Below are 19,354 nucleotides of genomic sequence, written 5' to 3'. Positions count from 1 at the left end.
CTCAAGTTCTGCTAATTAAGTTCCTGAGGTACTGGGCAAGGGAATGTTAAATTAAAGTTGCCAAAGAGAAGACATTTATTACTTATCATTTATTATTATTTGTTTACTTATTAATTATTATGGTTGAGATTAAATAATAGTATCGATTGGCGTAATACTGTATGAACTTAGAGAAGTGCAGCTTGCACTCAGCTGATCCATAGTGCCTGGATGTGGCAATCCAAGAGCTTCTAGGCCAGAGCAGAGCCCCAGCCCCAGTAGCACTGAACAAGGCACAAGGCTCTGCAGAAGATATTCAGGTATATTCCTCAAAGTTGTTTACAGTAAGGGTGGTAAGGCATTGGCATAGGCTGCCCAGATAGGCGTTAGATGTACCTGGAGACACTTGACGGAGCTATAGGTGTCCTTGTTCACTGCAGGGGGTTGGACTGGATGGCCCTTAAGGGTCCCTTCCAACTGAAACAATTATATGATTCCGTGGGACTGCCTCAGCAAGTCAGTTTCTTTTCATGGCACACTTTAGTGTATCCTTACCTTTAACAAACTCATTTGTCCTGCTTGCTCCCATGCAGCTTTTGCTCGATGCAGAAACGGTGAGATTGCCTAAGCTGCCTGAGGGTACAAGAGGAGGTCCCGGTGTGTCCCAGGGACTGTATGAAATCTGCGTTTGCCCAGATGGAAAACTTTACTTGTCAGTGGCTGGTTTGGGTTCCACATGCCAGGAGTACAGCCGGGTCTGCCAATGAAGCACCACAACAGGCAGCACACGCCCTTGCGATTCCCAGTTTTATATTAACGCTAAAAAGCATCGACTGAAAGTGGAATTTTCAGCATTTTAAATACAAAGTACCACTGTTTAGGAAACAAACCTGTGTCTACAGCTCTGGATTACAGGGTGACGGGGAAAGGAGAGCACAATTGGCATTTCAACTACAGAAGAATAACTTGACTCTGATGATACATTCTGGCAGTCACACTTTGAAAACAGCCTGACAGAGAACGTAAGGAACAATAAAAGGAGTGGTTTTTTTGCTGAACTATTATTCGGTCAGATGATTATGTAATTGCTAATATTTTTGAGCTCTGTGGGTTTTTTCTCTCACTACATGTAAACACTTACGGCATTAGTGGGTTACATTAAACTGAGTGAACTACTTGAACTATTTGATAAGACAGAGCATTATTTGGGGGAATTCAGGCAGTGCCAGAAAAAGGTCTATGCAATTTTGTTCTTGCAATAACACAAAATATGAAAGATGTGCTGTTTGTATAAGTCTTGTGGAAAAGGTGTTAATTTGTTGATAGCTTTCTATTTTGAGTTGGCAACATAGATGCTGATTTGCTTATCACTAAGATTCACTAACCAATGCAAAAGTTCCAGGAGTCCTTTACACCTTGCTGCGTCTTCAAAGTTTTTCACTGAAGTATGTCAGTATATTTTATAATAGCAATAGTTGTACTGCCTGTACCACCACACTCATTTTAAAATGCCTTTTTAATTTTAGGACATGCTAATTCAACAAGGCAAATTGCTCTGCCATCTGGACAGAAATAATCGTTAATGCGGCTCCAGTTTGTCTGCTGCAAGGAATCACTGGGGCGGTGGGGGAAAAAAAATCCTTTTGCAGCCCACAGGATTCAGTTATGAGGACTATTCCATTTCCATCTGCAGCTGTTGACTGATATCTCTGATGCTGGGACTCCACCACAAGTGGGGAGAGTAAAACTACTCTTTGGTTTTTTTTTTTACATTAGGACTTTAGATATCAAGTAAATGCTCACCAGAGCCCAGAGACCATTTATTGACCTTGAAGAGAAACGAGACCGCAGACTCATTCCCCTGTACAGTGTTGCACTGAACACTAATAAATTGTTTGCACACCTCCAGACAGCAGAATTTGTATTTAATAATCTCATAGTATTTCAATGCCATTGATGCTGTTTTGTATACACTTAATATTCTCCCAAGTAGGAGCTGCTATCACATAGTGCCTTGGAGTCTATTTACCATAATGATTATTAAACCAACTCATGCAAACTAGGAGAGCTTCAATGGGAAAAGGTAGGAGACACGAGAGCTGAAATTTTGTGTCCCTTCAGTCCAGGGAGGCAAATGAATAAAGGTCTCCCATGACTGCTAACATCATGCCTGAGGGCGAAGCAGGAAGTCATACAGCTTCCATGACTGAAATTCCTTTTGCCAGGGCTCAGGGATCTGTCTCCAGGATTGAGCCCAGGGCTCTTGTCTCTAAAGAGGGGAATATTTCTCTACTACTGAATAATGCAACTAAGCCCTCAGTTGAAACAGGCTTTAACGGAAGCATGTCTTTGGCATTTCTTTAAAGTCAGTTTAAGTGGTTGCAGCTCCACCTACAAATTCTTGCAGACCAAATTAAGAGTAGCCTTTGTTTATCCATTGAATGGAAAATCTGTGTAAGTAAAGGACAGCAGTCCACTGCTAGAAATTTGGAGGGCTGTAATGTTTGTAAGCAGTCCAACAGTGAAACAGAGACTAAAGTCCTCAGAGAGTTCAGTCACCATCTAGCTTCAGACATCCGAGTTTTCCTCATACCTATGATTCTGAAAGGAAAGATCATATATACATCTCTATGTGGTACCAAACTACCAATCTACCACTCCTAATATCTAAATTTTAGCCAAAGACTGAAATTAAATGTATTATTCACATATATATACCTATTCTGCTGCCCATGAAAATAAAGCAATTTGAGTTACTCATTTTAAGCTTCCGCTTTGTGGGCATATTTTCAAACATGAATTGCCACTTAATATGGAGCAAGGGACTGAATCCAGCCTGTCTGTATTTCACAAGAGTAACCTAATGCCTAAAATGCTGGGTGTTTGGAAGCAGTTTCTGTTGCAACTTTGTCCATTGAAGTTGCTCTGCCTTAGTTAACATTTACAAAGCTGTGGTGTAAACCTAGGAAAGTAGGAAAATAACAATACTGAGCATTATGACACCTCAGTTAAATGTTGAAGTAATTATTGCCTTTCTGTGCAGAGCATACTTTCTGACCTGCCTAAGTCCAGAGGTGAATTCTGAGTAGTGCAGAGATCTGCTGTGCCCTGAGCTGGGCCATTATCCAAATCACGTTTGTCTTTCTCTGTTATTTTATACTTCATTCTTCTTTTTGTTGTGCTGCAAAATGGATATTGAAAACATAACTGCATTTTTTAAATTGTAAGCAGAAAAACTACAGGGTTTTTTAAAGCATGGATAACAATATTATTATTATTTTTGTCACTGAAGAACATTTTGGGCTTTTCTCTTTTAATTCTGGTTAGTGAAGAAATTAAGCTTATGCTAACGTTATCACAGTGCAGTCAGTTGACACTATCACCTGAATTGTCAGTGTAGTTCATACGTTACTAAATTATATCTAACATCTCCATACGGACAACTTACCATCAATTTTAAATACTTATAGATTATTGTTTCTCCTTGAATCAAACTCTAGTAAGAGTTTAGTTAGAGACTAGTTAGTGTAATGTAGTCTCTCTAGTTAGAGACTAACAGAAACTAAAAAGTACCACCCGGCAGCATTGTGAACTGCATTAGGGCATATTTCCACCCCCCTAAAAAAAAGAATAATGATTAATTATGGCAATTCTTATAGCTGGTTGAGATTACTATGTGTTGGAAAAATAAAAAGGTCAAATGATAGTAAATACTTACTGATAATAGCCCAGACCCAGCTGTCTTTGTTTCTGCTTCAGTTCTTTATTATTGACATTTGTTGATCTTTTTTATAAAGCTTTGTGCAAAAGGAAATGGAGAGAATAAACTGAAAACTGAGTTCTTAAATAAACTTTATACATTTTGAAAAACCTGCTTCTCCTTTTGTGTTTGGATGAAACTCACCTTAAATGGATGCTGTCATTTTTTTAACACAGTTATCTTCTCAAGACTCCAAGAATGCATAATGTACACTATTTAACAATCCTCTTTCAAATAGGAGCTAATGCTGTTGAGAAGAAAACTTCTGAAACTTTCACACAAAGATATATAGCAACACGTCTACCAAAAATCTACCACCAAAGTTCTGTAGATTTAAGCTAATGATTGACAGTTCAATTGGTTTCCTATAGCAAGTTACCCCTCCTATACCTAAAACTGTAATCCTGAGGTACAGGACTGCTATAGCTGCTTCAAAAAGCACACAAGGTGAATGTGGATGTGTACTTGGCTGAAAATAGCTTTCAGCTCCTGTGAATCTGTGTAATCTACAAAACTACTTGTATATTTTTTGTGACACCTACACAGGTTGTTCCAGAAGTCATAGAATCAGACAACTGTTTTGAGTTGGAAGGGACTGTTGAAGATCATCTGGTACAACTCTCCTGTGCTGAACAGGGACACCTACAGATAGATCAGGTTGCTCAGGGCCCCATCCAGTCTGACTTTGAGCATCTCCTGGGATGGGGCATCCACCACCTCACTGGGCAGCCTGTGCCAGTGCCTTACCACCCTTATTGTAAAAGACTTTGTCTTATATCCAGTCTGAACATCCCCTCTTTTAATTGGAAACCATTTCCCCTTGTCCAGCCACAAAAGAAAGACCCTGCTGAAGGCTCTGTCTGCTTCCTTGTGCTTGTTGTGGTTTCCATCAAAATAAATTGGAAGCATTACTCTTCCAAACTTCTTCCAAAACATACGTACCTGCTAACATTTACTTCTACCCTTACTAAGAATCATCACACAATACTGTTCAGGGCATCCGTGCCAAACAGGAATGTTATAGTGCATTTCTCAAGGCTCCCCAGTTGAGCCAAAAGGAAGCATAATTTTTTGTTGTTGTTGTTGTTTGTTTTGCCTTTTTAAAATGCACTGATGGAACCCACTTCAGGTTTCCAGAAGGTTCCTTTATTTAGGGTACCTGTCACAATGAGTTAAGAAAATGAAAATGGAGACTTCCAATTCAGTCATCCTCTTCTCCACATCTTTCTGTATCCACACGTAAATTTAGTTGCAACTTACAGATGGCATCAAAACATCAATAAAATAATTTTTCTGTCATTCAGCTTTTCTTGCTCACCTTCTTTCAACAAATAAACTTAATTTAGACCCATTAGATTCCTATGGTCTGAAAAAATCTTTTTTGTAACATCACCTGCAGCTGATAACACACCCAGTGTAACTAACACAATAGCTCAGTAGCTCTGCACAGCCATCTTAAAGGCTCATAGTATTGGTAGAGCTTACAAAACACAGCCCTGTACCTTAAAGGTTTCCTTTCTCAAAGACTGAGCTAAAAATGTGAAAGTTCATCTGTATTTTTTTTCCAAACAATTCTACTATCTTATGTTTTAAGTCCATTTAAAATGAAAAACACACTGAGAACTGTTTCCTCCTGTTATATTTATCCTGAAAATTATTCATCTGACTCAACACACTAAATAACAATGAGCCACAAAGGAATGTTTCAAATAACATAGGGAATTAACTAGATTGATTTATTTCACAGCACACAAGAGTTTGTGGTTCACTTACATGCTATTTATTGGAAAAAGAAAAAGAAAAAAAAAAAGGCAAAATGTACAATTTCTTGAGAAATTCTTAACGTCATTGCAAGAAAAAATGCATCTTTCCTTTTTAATATTAGTATTTGTACAGTTAGAATTAGTTTAAAAGAGACGCTGTATTATATAATACAAAGCTTGAAATCATAGGCAAACTTTATAAAACCAAGACACATTAGACTGAATTATGTTTGCATTTTTATTAAAATTATGGCACTTAATATTGAATAGCAAAAATAATGACAGGGCTTCCCTACCAGAAGCAGCATTGTTTTCCAAACATCCAATTTCTTCCCACTACCATTAATTGCAAGATTTTTCATAATTTTTCAGAGAACAAGCCCTTTATAATTTGCAGGAGAAAAAAAAAAAAAAAATGAAGCTTTTGTGGTGTTTTTTTTTTTTTTTACTTAAAACGTCATCAACGAACAGCTGCATCAGCCCTGCAAGCTCATTCGTCTATTTTTCTTTGCATTCTCTAGGTTAAATTACAATTTCACTGTGCTGCCAAGTAAACAATACTAACAGCATGTCACTGGAAAGTGATGAACACATTAAATATTGCTGATGCAGCAAAGAAAAAGCCTTCATTTTAGCATTATCCTTAATTTCAACATTATGTTCTTTTTCCTTTTTCTTTTTTTTTCTTTTTTTTAAATTTTTTTTTACAAATAGCTAATGTTGAACATACTGCATATTACCAGAACTAGTATAAACTATAAAAGAAAGTGTAAACTAAAAACCAGGCTTTTTAAGAGCTGTAGTGAACAACAAAATAAGAGCATTACATTGCAGTACTTTAAATTTGTAACAAACAAACAAAAAAAAACCCAGTGTTTACTGTATGCCAAAACTGTGGTACTGAATTATACTATTATCAATGTTTGTTTGTGGAAAAATATATGTATGTATGTACACAGACAAAGGCATATACAGGAAGAAATGAAACTCAAGCATTTAGACGTATGAAAGCTGAGTTTTGGTGTGTGGTTTTCAAAAGAAATCATCAAAAAACACTACATAATAATGTCACCAACACTGTATCAACCACATGCAAATTTTCATTAAACAACAGATGACAGATTCTAGGAAAAAAAAAAAAAAAGAAAAAAAGAAACGTACATTAAATAATTATTTTACAATAAAATGCAATCAATGCATGACATGGAGTTTCATTTTAAGTCAAGTATCATCATTCAGGACTATAACTGTGTACCAGTTCACAGGTACTAAATAATCCTTTATATGTGTACAAAGTGATATTGCAGCAAATCTATAATCAGATCCAGCTGATAAGAGTATTACTATAACTGACATGAATGTCCACAGAACACAAAAGAAAACAGAAAAGCTTTGAAGCATTGTCTCCAAAGTTTTTTAACTTTCATCCCACCTCACTTTTCCTAGTACATCCAGTATTAGGATTCACACATTGAATAATGATATTACCTTCTTGGAAACATCGCTTTAAATGAAATAAAGTCTAACAAGGAGTAACAAGTACAGGACCATCTAACAGAAAGCTAAGCTTTGGTTACATAAAGTGCAGTTCAGTAATATGCCAATTACTCATGATAATGTACATACAGTTAATTTTTGCACTGTTTCCTTGGAAATTTTAAAAAATATGCTTTACAGTTTGCTTATACAGCAGGCTCAGTTTTTGGTTTTTTTTTAAAAAAAAAAATCTTATTTAAATAAATTTAAATTCTAAGCACTTCAGTGCCATCCACTTCTGTGCACCATATTTCTAAATCACTTTGCAATATTTAACCCCTTGGATATTTAGTAATCTGCTCAATCACATTTGCGTCTCATCACATAAAATACCTCAGCTCTTGACAACAGTCTGCAAATCTCTTACACTTTTTGTTGTATAAAGTTTTCAAGTTTTATTATGATACAGGCAGTACATTCCATCACTCTCATAGCAACTTCTGAAGTAAACCTATCATTTGGAATCTGTGGAAAAGGAAGCAAGTCAGGATATCTAGTTTTTAAGCTATCTACTCCATACGCTTCCAAAGTCTGGACGTCATTTGCAAGCCCTTCAAGTTGTTGACTATATTCTTCTATTTTTTGTGCAAGGGCTGCTGGTTTTACATCTTTGTCTGATTTTCCCTTCACAGCATAATCAGCAGCAATCAAGGCTAGCTTAGTAGAAAGGTAGCACTTAAAGCATACCCATTCATTGGCATTTTTATGAAGATCATTTCTTGCAGCTGAAAAGTTAGCTCGGGCCTGTCTAAGCCATCGACGTGCCTCGACAGGATTGCCAACAGACCTGAATGTGGGTGGGACAAAAAAGCGTTGCGAGAAAGATGGTCCTGTGGAAGACGGACACTTTTCTTTATACTGCTGCCTTTCTGATTTGTGGCTTGTTGCTTCTTGATTCCATGAAGTATAAAACCTTTGGAATGAAAATTTATCTGACTGAAATCGAGAAGCTGAGGATGAAAATGTCCTTCTTGAGGCTCTGTCCGTGTTTTGATCCATAAAGGCCTGCTTTTCTAGCCTGTTAATCTCATTCTGTAAATGTTTGAAAACTTCATTAGCTATATCAAGATTATCTGCATTTTTATCTGGATGCCATTTAAGATAAAGCCTTCTAATAATCTTCTTTCTTTCAGATTCTGGAAGCTTCCAAGCCTGTTCAATCACAGATGTCACTTCTCTTAATATTTCTGGCAAGGAACTTGCCTTTAGCTTCTTTGGAGAGTGATGTTTTGAGGATGTTGTTTTGTGGCCATCTCTACCAGTGAAGAGAGGTGGAATTGTTCTCAGTCCATGAGCTGGAAATTCTGTAGGACTAGTTGGGGTAGAGGGTGTGCTATCCCTACCCTGAGAACTTTCCTCAGGTCTTGAAAATCTGTACAAGTCAAGAGAGCTCACTATTTTATACTCACTATATCCAATATCAATCTGGTAAATCTTTCCCAGAAAACTGGGACTTTCACCATCTTCTCGTTCTACTTCCTGTACAATTATTGCATATGTGTAAGTTGGTTGATATGATCCATAGATATCACCACCTTCAGCATCAACAAGGTAACCAACATATTCACCAGGATAAAAGACATTCATTGGATCCATAAGAAGTGTGTAATGAATTTCAGCTGGTATAGGAGTGCCAGGTGTTGGTAGTTCAAGTTTTGATGGCTCAGATGAGTCATACTTCACCCCTAAACTGTCAAGCTTCTCACTGATCCGGTAAATATCATTACAACCCAGCATGGCAATTAAATATGAGGTGTCGGAAATCAGGTTGTCAGTTGCAGATTTTAAGGACATTGCTAATGCTAGCAGGAAATTTATGTCTTTGCTATCAGAGTGCTGTATATAAAGCAATATTACTGCATTTCCATATCTCTTTAGGAAAGCAAACGTTTCACTTTTACTGTGTGGAATAGGAGCAAAGCCTTTAACTCGCAATGTTGTTTGTAACTTCTCAAAACAGGAAACTTTCAAACCTTCCCGTAATGCTTTGCAAAGTCTTATTGCTTTTTCTTCATTCGCTAAAAAAGCATTGTCATTTTCATGCTTCATAATCCTAATAAGCCCTGTAATGAATTGTTCTGAAGACAACAGTAATTGCAATCTTCCCTGCAAAGAACATAAAGCTCCAAACTGACATGTTCTGGGAGACTCTTCATCTAACTGCTCTTCAAGAATGCTGCTAAGCAAGCGAGGTCTCAATTTCTGAGGGAACAGCATTATCAATTTGGTATGAAAACCATGGTCTTTGCCTAAGTAACACTGGCTAAGATCAACAAGCATTTGCACACCGATGTTACCCTGGATTCTACTTTTGTAGTGCGGTGCATCATCAAAAACTAAGATACTCGACTTTACTAACCTACCATCTTGACTGGGAAGATAAAGGGCAAAATCCCGCATGTTCTCAAGGTCATTCCTAACCTTGACAGAATCATTCTGAAGACTTTTGAACAGGCCAGAAACTACTCTTTTAACTGTTCGCATTTCATTAGGATCCAGTTGCTTTCCATCTGAGTTCTTGAATATACGTCCTAGAACTTCAACATACTGTTTTGTTGAAATAACATCTTCAGTACCCAAATGTTTAAATAACTGATGGAAAGTACCTAGTTCTAGAGGAAGTTTGTAAAGATAAGGTTTAAAATCAGACTCATACTCAAGGTTTATTACTACCTCTTCAGGCTTCAGGAGCTTCCAGCCTTCTTCCACCATCACAAAAGAAACTCCTCGAAGCTGAAAGCGGAATTCCCTTTTCTCTGTACTAAGAAATTCATAAATGCTTCTCAGGATCTTGGCCCTAGTTTTCACCATTTCTTCATCCACAGTTGTTATATTGCAAATGTTCCTGCAGTTATTGATAACTTTGTCCAGAGGAGGGTCTAGATTAACATTCAGCATAGTTAAAACTTGCTCAAGTTGTTCCTGCACGTCAAGAGTACTTCCTTCTTGCTCTTTGATGCTTAGAGGTGTCGCTTTCTCAGGAAGAATGGGACACGAAGTCCACAGCAACTGTAATACATCAGTCTGCTTGAATTTAGGATTCACTTGTGCCCCATTAAATCGTATTAGAGGGAGTGTTCCGTTAACTTCTTGGTACTGTGGATGAAATCTAACAAATTCTGCTGGAGCTCGTTCAGGGCAAAGAAAATGAATTAACGACAATTCTTTCAGAAAGTTTCCTGACAAAAGATCAGTTCTTTCCTGAAAAATGTGATGAAGGAGGACATCAACAGCATTCTGCAGTGTTTCTTTAGACCAATTTTCTGTATTAGCTCGCATGCTGATCTCCTTAGCAAACTGTAATAACTGCTGCTGTGAAATAATGTATTTTAATCCAATATGCCGTAGAAAAGTTATCCATGATGGAAGGAATGTAGCTTGGCTTTTTGGTTTTGTAATTTGTTCTAGTTTCTTAAAAAAATCTTGAGGTATAAATAATTTTTCCGGAAGCATAACCTCAAAGACTTTTACAGTCCTGTCATAAAAATATTTAGCAGGTTTTAATCTATTGCTTGCATCATGAATGATCAATATGCTTTCAAGCTTTTCAAAGAGTTGTTCTTTTATTTCTGATGCTTCTTCAATGCTAGTTAGCCTATTCTTTAAGTAGATCAAATGTTCTAACTTTGCATCGTAAGACAGACTTTCAATTTTTGGCAGAAGATGTTTCAAGTACACTTCAAGATCATCCACAGAGACACAGCCAAGCACAGTGTACAAATCTTTTAAATGTATTTTCTCTTCAAGAAAAGCTGATGATGTTGATTGTGTCCATCTGTCTACTTCCACTGATGGGATGCTTTTTGTGAGGACATAACACGTCCCATATTTTGAAATGCTTATGTATCGACCGCTAATGGATTTATAACATGGGAGAGACTTTAAAATTTTAATGTCATCCTGAGATGTCAAATGACATAAATTGCAATTGAAGTACATTAAGAGAGCCTCAAAGTCACTTTCTGCTAACTTTTCAGTTCTAAAAGATGATGTTTGTACCATATACTGTATGGCTTTCAGAATGCTTGAAGGATTATCTATATTTGCTGTAGAAGCTGACAGCAAAGGCACTAAAGCACTATCTTTGGAGCATATTTTGTTCAACGCCAGCTGAATACAACCTGTTTTCATCAAAGCATGAAAGACTTTATCGCTCTGGGCATTTGGAAAAACAGCAATATGCATAATGCTGAGAGGCAGCAGAACATCACACTCTGGAACAACAAGATGATTAGCTGAGACAGTAAACTTTACACCTGGAAGCAAAGTCCAGTCCTTCAAAGTTTCAACAACACCATCAAATTTTGCTTGGATATCTTCTTGTTCTTCCTTAACAGCTATAGACTCACTAATAAAATGCCAGGCATTTTTAAGCCAAGACTCACTTGCAAAGTTTTCTTTCCATTTCATACAATTTTTAGTTTTATATTCTCTGGGCAGCACAGAAGATAACAACTCAGCAAAACTTGCGATATCAAAGACTTTTGCTACATCACTGCTAAGTAAGATATTGTTGTACCTCAAATACAAAGTGTTCATAAAGAGGTCCTTGCGAGATGGAATCAGTTCATGGTATGTTGTTAAGAATTTAGGTCGTTTTGAATCAAAAATTTGCAAAACATTGTCAAGGGTAATAAGAAGTGGCAAGCCCTCAATTTGGATTTCATTTTCTTCTGCATCCTTAAAACAGTAGTCAACCAGAAGTTTGAGGCTATGGAAGAGTTTCAAATTTGTCTGCTGAAGACGACAGGGTAATTTTCCAATGTGGCAGTTCGAGTCTGGAAATGAAAATGTCATCAAAAATAATCGGACATCAGCAGGTGTGACGTAGGTGACAGGAATATCTGCATCTACCAAACAGTGGTAAAGATTTGCAGTTTCATCACAGTTGTAGACCAAATTAAAACCAATTTCTAAGAGTAAATGTTTTAGTCTATAAACATTTTCAGCTACTGACTTCCGTGTTGTAATGTTGTATTCTGTGTTTTTGAGATGCTGCAATTCATCTTGTAGCAGATTGTCAAAGAATGGCCGACCTTTATTCACAGTAGACATGTTAACCCATGTGATGATAACAGCAGAATGCAGATCAGAACCATCAACATTTGGAGCTCGCATAACAGGTAAAAGACGCTTCAAATCTTCATAAATGCAACTGTAAACTGCTTTCACTAAACAATACCAATCTGGCTGAACATCTAGTCTATTAACTGGAAAAAAAGATAAGAACTTTTTTAAAGTGTCTTTCACAGCATGAACTGGTGTGTTTTGCAGCACCGATACCGTAGGATCAGTGCCTGGAAAATAACGTTTCTTCAGCTGAATCAGCAGTTCGACATAAGCTGGTGCTATCAGTGCTGTCATTAGACTGTTATTCCAGTCACTTCTTACTCCAACTCCATTGTCATCACGCCACAGATTTCTTCTTGCAGAATCCAGAGCAAAGTGTCCATTCACATGAAAAGGTAGCCCTGTTTCTAAAGATAAAGGTAAGAAACAGAACGCTCTGTGGGGCTTTTTGTAATTATGAGTAATGCAAGCTGCTACCCCACCACGTGGAAAAAGAGTAATGTCCTCGTTTTTGTGGGCTGAAACCACACTTTTGGATACCTTTTCCATAGCAGAAAAGCCTGACCTGTTACAAATTAACCAAGTTGTAAGGTTTCCTTCAGAGTCTTCAGTATCCATTGTGTAAGTAATCTGTTGCACAGGTATTTCATTTAACTGTTTTTTTTTAGTTACACTGTCAATTACAGATGCATGGAACTGCTTTCTTTTCAGCCTGTCTCCATCAGTGATTTTTCCTTGTACAGAATACAACACATTCAATGCTCCTGTAGTTTTTTCTATCTCACAAATAGAAATTTTTTCCATGTGGTTCAAAAACATTAAGAGTTCTGCTCCATCTGTGCGCAGTTTATCTAAAAGATTTTGGACCATTCTATCTGAGCATGGAACTGTGGAAATTTCTGATACTTTGGCCATTTCTCCATTTCGAAGAGGAAACCGAAACATTGTGCAGTTATCCAGTTTAAAATGATCTCCTAAGTAGAGGTCCAGGACGTCTGAGAACTGTGTTCTGAAATCTGCATCTAAATCTCTAAACATACGGCCAGGACTTGTTGATGTTGCACCTGGTGCATATCTAGCATGAGGATCAAAAATACAAAGTATATCATTGCCAGATATGAAAGAAGGGCAATCAGTAATATGATACACAGAATTGAAGCCTATACCATATTGTCCGGTTTTACAGGGGTTTCCTACTTTAGTACCTTTTCCAAGGTTCTGAATTCCTCTAATATCATCTTCTGTAAAGGGCTGATTGTTGTAAACACACAGTGCTGGCCCTTGAAGCGGTGCCCATTTCTCATCAAATATTCTATCAGTTGGATGCTGCCTAGGATCAAACACAAAACAGATCTCTGTAGCTTTTGCATCATCTGCATTCTGAAGGAGCTCTTTTAGCATTTCTTTTTCTGAAGGGTAGGCATTAAGAATGCTTTTAATTCTACTTGTCAATTTTTCTTTCTGGCCAAATTCTGTTCCCAGGGTAGTAAAACAGATGTTGGATGCATATCTTTCTAAAGCTTTATGACGTTTGGGTATTGCTCCTAGCTTTACTGCAACTTCCCTAGGAATATCAGCATGACAATACTTAACCGTTGTATCTTTAACTTTAATCCATGGACAGTCATTGTAACACAAAGATTTTGCAGGCAGAAGTGAAAGACGAGTATCAGGTAACAAAATATCTCCATACTTTTTCACACAAAATTCCTGCTTTTTCTCTCTAATGAGGCTCCATATTCCTTCACTAATTATTCTCCTGCAAAGCTGAAAATTCTCTTCTGTTAGTTGTTTGGTCCCTCTTTCCTGATTTATTAATTGCAGAACAAGAGCAAAATCCTCAACTGTGAAAGACTGCCTGACACCCATGCTTTCAAATAGCTCACGGAAACTATTTTTGTATTTGTTAGGCAACTGATAGAGATATGGTGCTGCTTCAAAATTCAAGTGAAAAGACACTCTTGCTGGATCAACATATACATTCTCAACAAGAATAAAGCTACAATTTGCCAGTTGCTCAATTATCATAGCTTTTGTTGATTCATTTTGTAACATTGCTTCATGTAAGTGTTTGTAGCAAGCATTGGTGATATTTTCCTGATATAATGTAATGCCATCAGAGGACTTTGCAACTTCTTCTAACTGATTTATGACCAAATTAACAGCTGGTTTCTTTAGCAAACCCAAAAATTCTTTTACAGCTAATGACAAAGAACCACAGCCTTTAAAAGAATGGGAATTTTCATTAAGAATTGGTTGTATCAGGCAAACTATATCTTGATGATCAGCAGTGAAAAGATCAGTTGCTGAAAACATTGCATCAGGCAGAAAATCACTGCCTTTCCAGTGCAGTGAGAAACCTGCTGGTTTGCTAAGGAAAGGAAGAAAAGGGATGGATTGACATTTTTCAGCAAATTCTTTAGCTCTAGGGTCCCTACACTTCAATTTCTCATCAATAAGACTCAGTATAATACTGCTTCTGAGACAAGCTGCTGCATGATCTACCTTGTTAATTTCAGCTACTGACTCTGCACGTTCTATCAGGTCTTCCCATAAAATATCATCTTTAGCCATTCCTAATTGAACAAGTTTAACCAAAATAACCGGGTTAAGGTAATCCTGAGTGGTGCCATAAGGAAATCTTCCATCTTCAGCATCATATAACTTTGCAACTCTTCCTTCAGGATGGATCAGTCTTGATGGTGTAACTAATGGATGTCCATCCAAAGAACAAGGAATACATGGAGTAACACGAAGAATTCCTGAAAACTCCTCAAGTTTTTCATTAAGAACATAACGCATCAAAGGATCACGCAGCTCTGCAGCAATCTCTTGAACATTAGGGAAAAACACCTCAGAAAAAAACTGCTTTTCAGAGAAAGTGTTCTCCAATAATACGTATTTGCATCCTGCTTCTTCAAATCCTGTCTTAACCCAGGAAGGGAGATCCACAGCACACAGATTTTTGGAACCAGTTTTTTTAAGGTACTTCAAAAAGATCTTAAAGGCTGATGGTCCAACATCTGGCCGTTTCAGAATTGAGTCATCTAGAAACCTTACATTCTTCATGGAAACCCAAGAGATACCATCAGAAAACACTTTTATCCCTTCTTTGCTTTTCATATGAGCTATGTCTTCATAGAACCCTTGACAAATAACAGAAAAATCATCGTGAACTGAATCAGGATCTGGCCATACTGCACAGTAACTGTAGTCAACAAGCTCACCACTGATTGCCATATCACGGAGAACACAAAGCGCTTCTATGTAGGCTTTTACAATAACGTGTCTCATGAATACTGTGTTCCATCTCCCTTTCGTGTCTGTTTTCCAGATCTCTTTCCGGTTTGAAGTAACTGCAAAGCAGCCATTTATATGAAGAGGTAAGCCTGTTTTTATTCGTAGAGGTAAATAGCAGAATACTTCACCTACGTTGTTGCAATTAGGTTTCACAATCCACTTTTGATCCTGGGTTTCAGTCAGCAACACTGCTACTCCACCACAGGGAACAAGACCTAGTCTTCGTCCACTTTCATGTAATGAAAATTTTAAAGCATCACCAGTGTCCATGCAAGAACATATAAGCCATGTCGTTGAATCTACTGTCTTCTGTGGCAGTTCATCAGCTGACCTTTTTACCTGTCCTGATTTAGCCATTTCAAAGAAAGCAGCTGGATCTTCTTCTGCACCTCTGAAAAGGGGAGACTGCAAATCAGCAATCCGCCTAAATACATGGTGAAATTCTTCTACTACTATCTGTAAAATACAGGAGGACTTTGGTGTTTCAGTGGGAAGCTTTTTATTACTGCTGCTGCAGACCTTCATTAGTTTAGCTGCTTCTTTCAAAACACTTACATTTGGTCCAGTCAAGGCTTTGGAAGAACAAACTCTTTTTTTAATAGTGACAACATCTTGTGCCACTCCAGGATCTTCTTCCTCGATTTTCAAGTACTTCAAAACCATTGAATTTACACTCTGAGCAAATATTATCAGTCTATGACCACAGATGCTAAATTCATCCACAAGAGAATAAATGTCTGCTGTATTATAACACGTACTGCTGACCTCACTCACTTTAGCTTCCTGCTGAGTTCTGAAGGAGAGTCTGAAAAGCGTTCCTTTGTAGCTGTAAGGTGATTCTACAGTCAGTGGTAGCTGGCAACCAAAAACTCCTATGAATGGCTTAAACTGGTTGGGAAATTTTCGCAGCCTCTTCTGTTGTTTACTCCAGTTAATTTTAATCCCAGGATTAGATTTATCTCTAATATGCTTACTGATATGATTTACATTTGGATCAAACATAATCATGAATTCCCGGCTCAAAATAATCGGAACATCAGTGATATGATAAACAGAATTGAAACCCAGTCCAAACTTTCCTACTTTGTCAACTTCACTCCTTTTTAAAGACTCTCCTAATCGAGTTATATTTAGAAAATCAGAGTCTGAAAATTCAGAGTTATTGAATGACCACAAAGCTGGACCATGACACGCTGCCATTCCTGGATCCAAGAGATTTTCTCTTATATCCATATTTCTCCTCATGTCAATCAGGAAATTACATTCTGTGGCATTAGCATCATCAGCATTTTGAAGAAGTTCTTTAAAGATATCTGAAATTGAAGGGTACTCTTCCAGAATGTTTTTAATTCTTACAGTCAGAGGCTCTCTTTGCCCAGATTGTTCAAACCCCATATTTTCTGGATTAATCAATCTTGTGCTAAGACATGGAACATTTAGCCACTCAGCAGTTTTCATTGGTATGTCTTCATGCACCAAAATTATTGGTTCAACAGAATCTTCAAGCAAATCATTTAAATCATCAACTTTGATATCACAGTAACAGCACTCATGAATTGGCTTCATTGCAAGTTTATACGGAACTTTGCCACTGTACAGTGGCATGGGTGTATGAAGACTTGCAGGAATCTGATTACTGTATAGCCATCTTATAATGCTCAACATAATGTGAAGATTCTGTTTACTCTCTTGTTCAGAGAGAGACTGCTCACTTTTTAGATATATTTTCTGAATGACCATAGAAACATGGTCTGGTGTTAACTGCTCAATTGAACCACAACATTTAAACAACTGGTGAAACTTCGCCATAGTCTTTGGCACATAATGCAGATAAGGTTGGAGGTCAAGGTCAGGTACTGTTTTTATTACTGCTTGTGTGAGCGAACAAAATGTTTTACCTGTCCAAACCCAGGGAAATTTCAAGGCTTTAAAAGCTTCTTTGCCTTCTTCTAAATGATCGTGCATAAACCCATAAATTTCAAGCAAGATATGCTGAAACTGATAATAGTCCTCATCGCTGAAAGTTTTAGAACTGTGCCAATCAACCACCACCTTGAAATGCTTTAAGACTGCTTTTATGCTGGGTTTTGTGGAGATGCCAAGTGCTTTTTCTATATCAAACTGCACATTTTCCACTAGAGGAACTGAGGATCCAACTAAAATTGCATGAGATATATCACACATCTCTGGTGGTAAACACAGACTGCAATGATCTCCTTTCCAGACTAAGGATCCTGGATAATTTGGAGGCCTTTCCTTACATGCAGGAACCCATTTTATTTTTTTCAGGGCTGCTTTTGTTTCAGATGACTGAAGCAGCATATGGTTTTTGTTCAACATCATCAGGAGAGTTCTAGCTTTCTTTACCAGTAATTCACAATCGGTGTTAGAGTTAGCATGCAAACTTTCAATTTTGTTTGCTACTCTCATAATATCACTTTCCTCAAGATTGGCTTCACTTTTTAAGCCTATTTGTCTCAGAGAATGAAGAATATCTGAAGACGTGAAAATAGCAGGAGGAAAGGAAATTTCCTCCTCAGCATAGAACAAGTTTTGCAGTAGTTCCACCTCAGGATCAAAGAGCTCATTTGCTGTCATTGTCTTCTCCTCTGAAATTCTAATAAACTTCAGTGCTGCCAGCCAATCTATCACATCTATATTCTCATTTTTCAAAAAAGTCAGATTTTCAAGAACCCATTGCATTATCTGTGTTGTTTCATCGTATGAATAAAAATCACTTCTTATGTCTTGTATAATAAACTTCAAGCAATCTGTGCTCTTTAGCTGTTCAATTTTTAGCAGGTTAGCTAAGCGAATAGTAGCTTCATCACTGCTGTCAATTACTGGAACAGAAAATCTTAGACCAGGTGGAATTTTGGCAGTGTGGTGTAATACCTTACTACCGTTTAGCCCAGCATAAACAGGTACAGCATCATCAGATGATTTCTCCATTTTTTTAAATATCAGCAAATCCTGAATAATTCTTCTTTCTTTTTCACTTACATCATTCATACTAGCTAGGAATGCCCTAAGAGCATCCTTATGTGTTGACGGTAATGACAAAATTTGATTGCATAGTTTCTGCAGGGACACTTTTTCCATTATTTGTAAAACAGCACTTGGTAATGGTGGATGCACATATTTTTTTATAAGTGGATGTTGGATTGAAACGTCCAGCTTCTTAAGCACAACTCCACCAACTTTCTCAATAATATCAGCTATGTAATCTGGAAGCTGAGTCTCAGATTCATCCTCCAGAATGATAGGTGACGGATTCCTAAATCTAACCAGTTCTAACGATGTTTGGTTTTCTTCCAGCAGAGTCTTAGGGATAAGTGGCATGTCATCAAAAACACTCAAGTCATCAGAAAAATGCATATAGAGGTTCTTCCAGACCATCTTAAGCCAAGAAACTGATGGGTGATTATTGTCTTCCAAACCTGGATACCACTGCACGACCATGTCTCTGCCAGGCCACACACTATTCATAACTTCTTTAATTAGCCGGGTAAATCTTTCCGGGTTCAGAAGCTGCAGCTGAGTACATGGCCTTCCTGAAATTACAGCAAAAGGGCAATGGCATGAGAATCAGAGCAGAGTTGCATAATAAAGTGCTTCTGGAAGTTAGAAACAAAACTTCTCTTTTGGGGAAAACTGCAAAATAGAACTACAGATACCAACTACTCTTGTTTTTAAAAGTTAATTAAAAGCAAATACATTCCATATTAGTATAAAAATGAAAAGAAATTGAAAATTATTAATAAGTTACTGCACTTGTTAGTTTGACACAAAAGCCTTCAGGCATACAAAGCAACTATGCATTTGCTGTCAAAGTAGAAACTTACACTTATTTTCCTGCGTAGTTGATTTTGTACACTACTTATTTGCCTAGCGGTAAGTAAGAACCTAATCTTCTATTTTTCTTCCTATACTTGCAAAGATTCCA

The 19,354-nt window shown here is 37.4% G+C and overlaps 2 protein-coding genes across 14 annotated transcripts in view; one reads left to right on the top strand and one right to left on the bottom strand.

The window, feature by feature from the left end:
- The window catches only part of SGCG (sarcoglycan gamma), a 103,599-nt gene extending 99,750 nt beyond the window's left edge, over positions 1-3,849 (top strand). For all 8 annotated transcript variants that reach the window (XM_015852142.3, XM_015852141.2, XM_015852139.2 and 5 more), the window contains one exon: positions 573-3,849. In XM_015852142.3, the coding sequence (XP_015707628.1) occupies positions 573-746 (174 nt within the window). In that variant the 3' untranslated portion in view covers positions 747-3,849. The remainder of the gene's footprint in view (positions 1-572) is intronic.
- Positions 3,850-5,496: 1,647 nt separating this feature from the next.
- SACS (sacsin molecular chaperone) overlaps positions 5,497-19,354 on the bottom strand; it is a 57,987-nt gene continuing 44,129 nt past the window's right edge. For all 6 annotated transcript variants that reach the window (XM_085555573.1, XM_015852084.3, XM_085555558.1 and 3 more), the window contains one exon: positions 5,497-18,962. In XM_085555573.1, the coding sequence (XP_085411699.1) occupies positions 7,402-18,962 (11,561 nt within the window). In that variant the 3' untranslated portion in view covers positions 5,497-7,401. The remainder of the gene's footprint in view (positions 18,963-19,354) is intronic.

Source organism: Coturnix japonica, chromosome 1, assembly GCF_054131305.1.
Source record: "Coturnix japonica strain WE chromosome 1, WE-NBRP24, whole genome shotgun sequence".
NCBI lineage: Eukaryota > Metazoa > Chordata > Aves > Galliformes > Phasianidae > Coturnix > Coturnix japonica.
The sequence above is the reverse complement of the archived record's forward strand: the minus strand, read 5'-3'. Positions and strand labels throughout refer to the sequence as shown.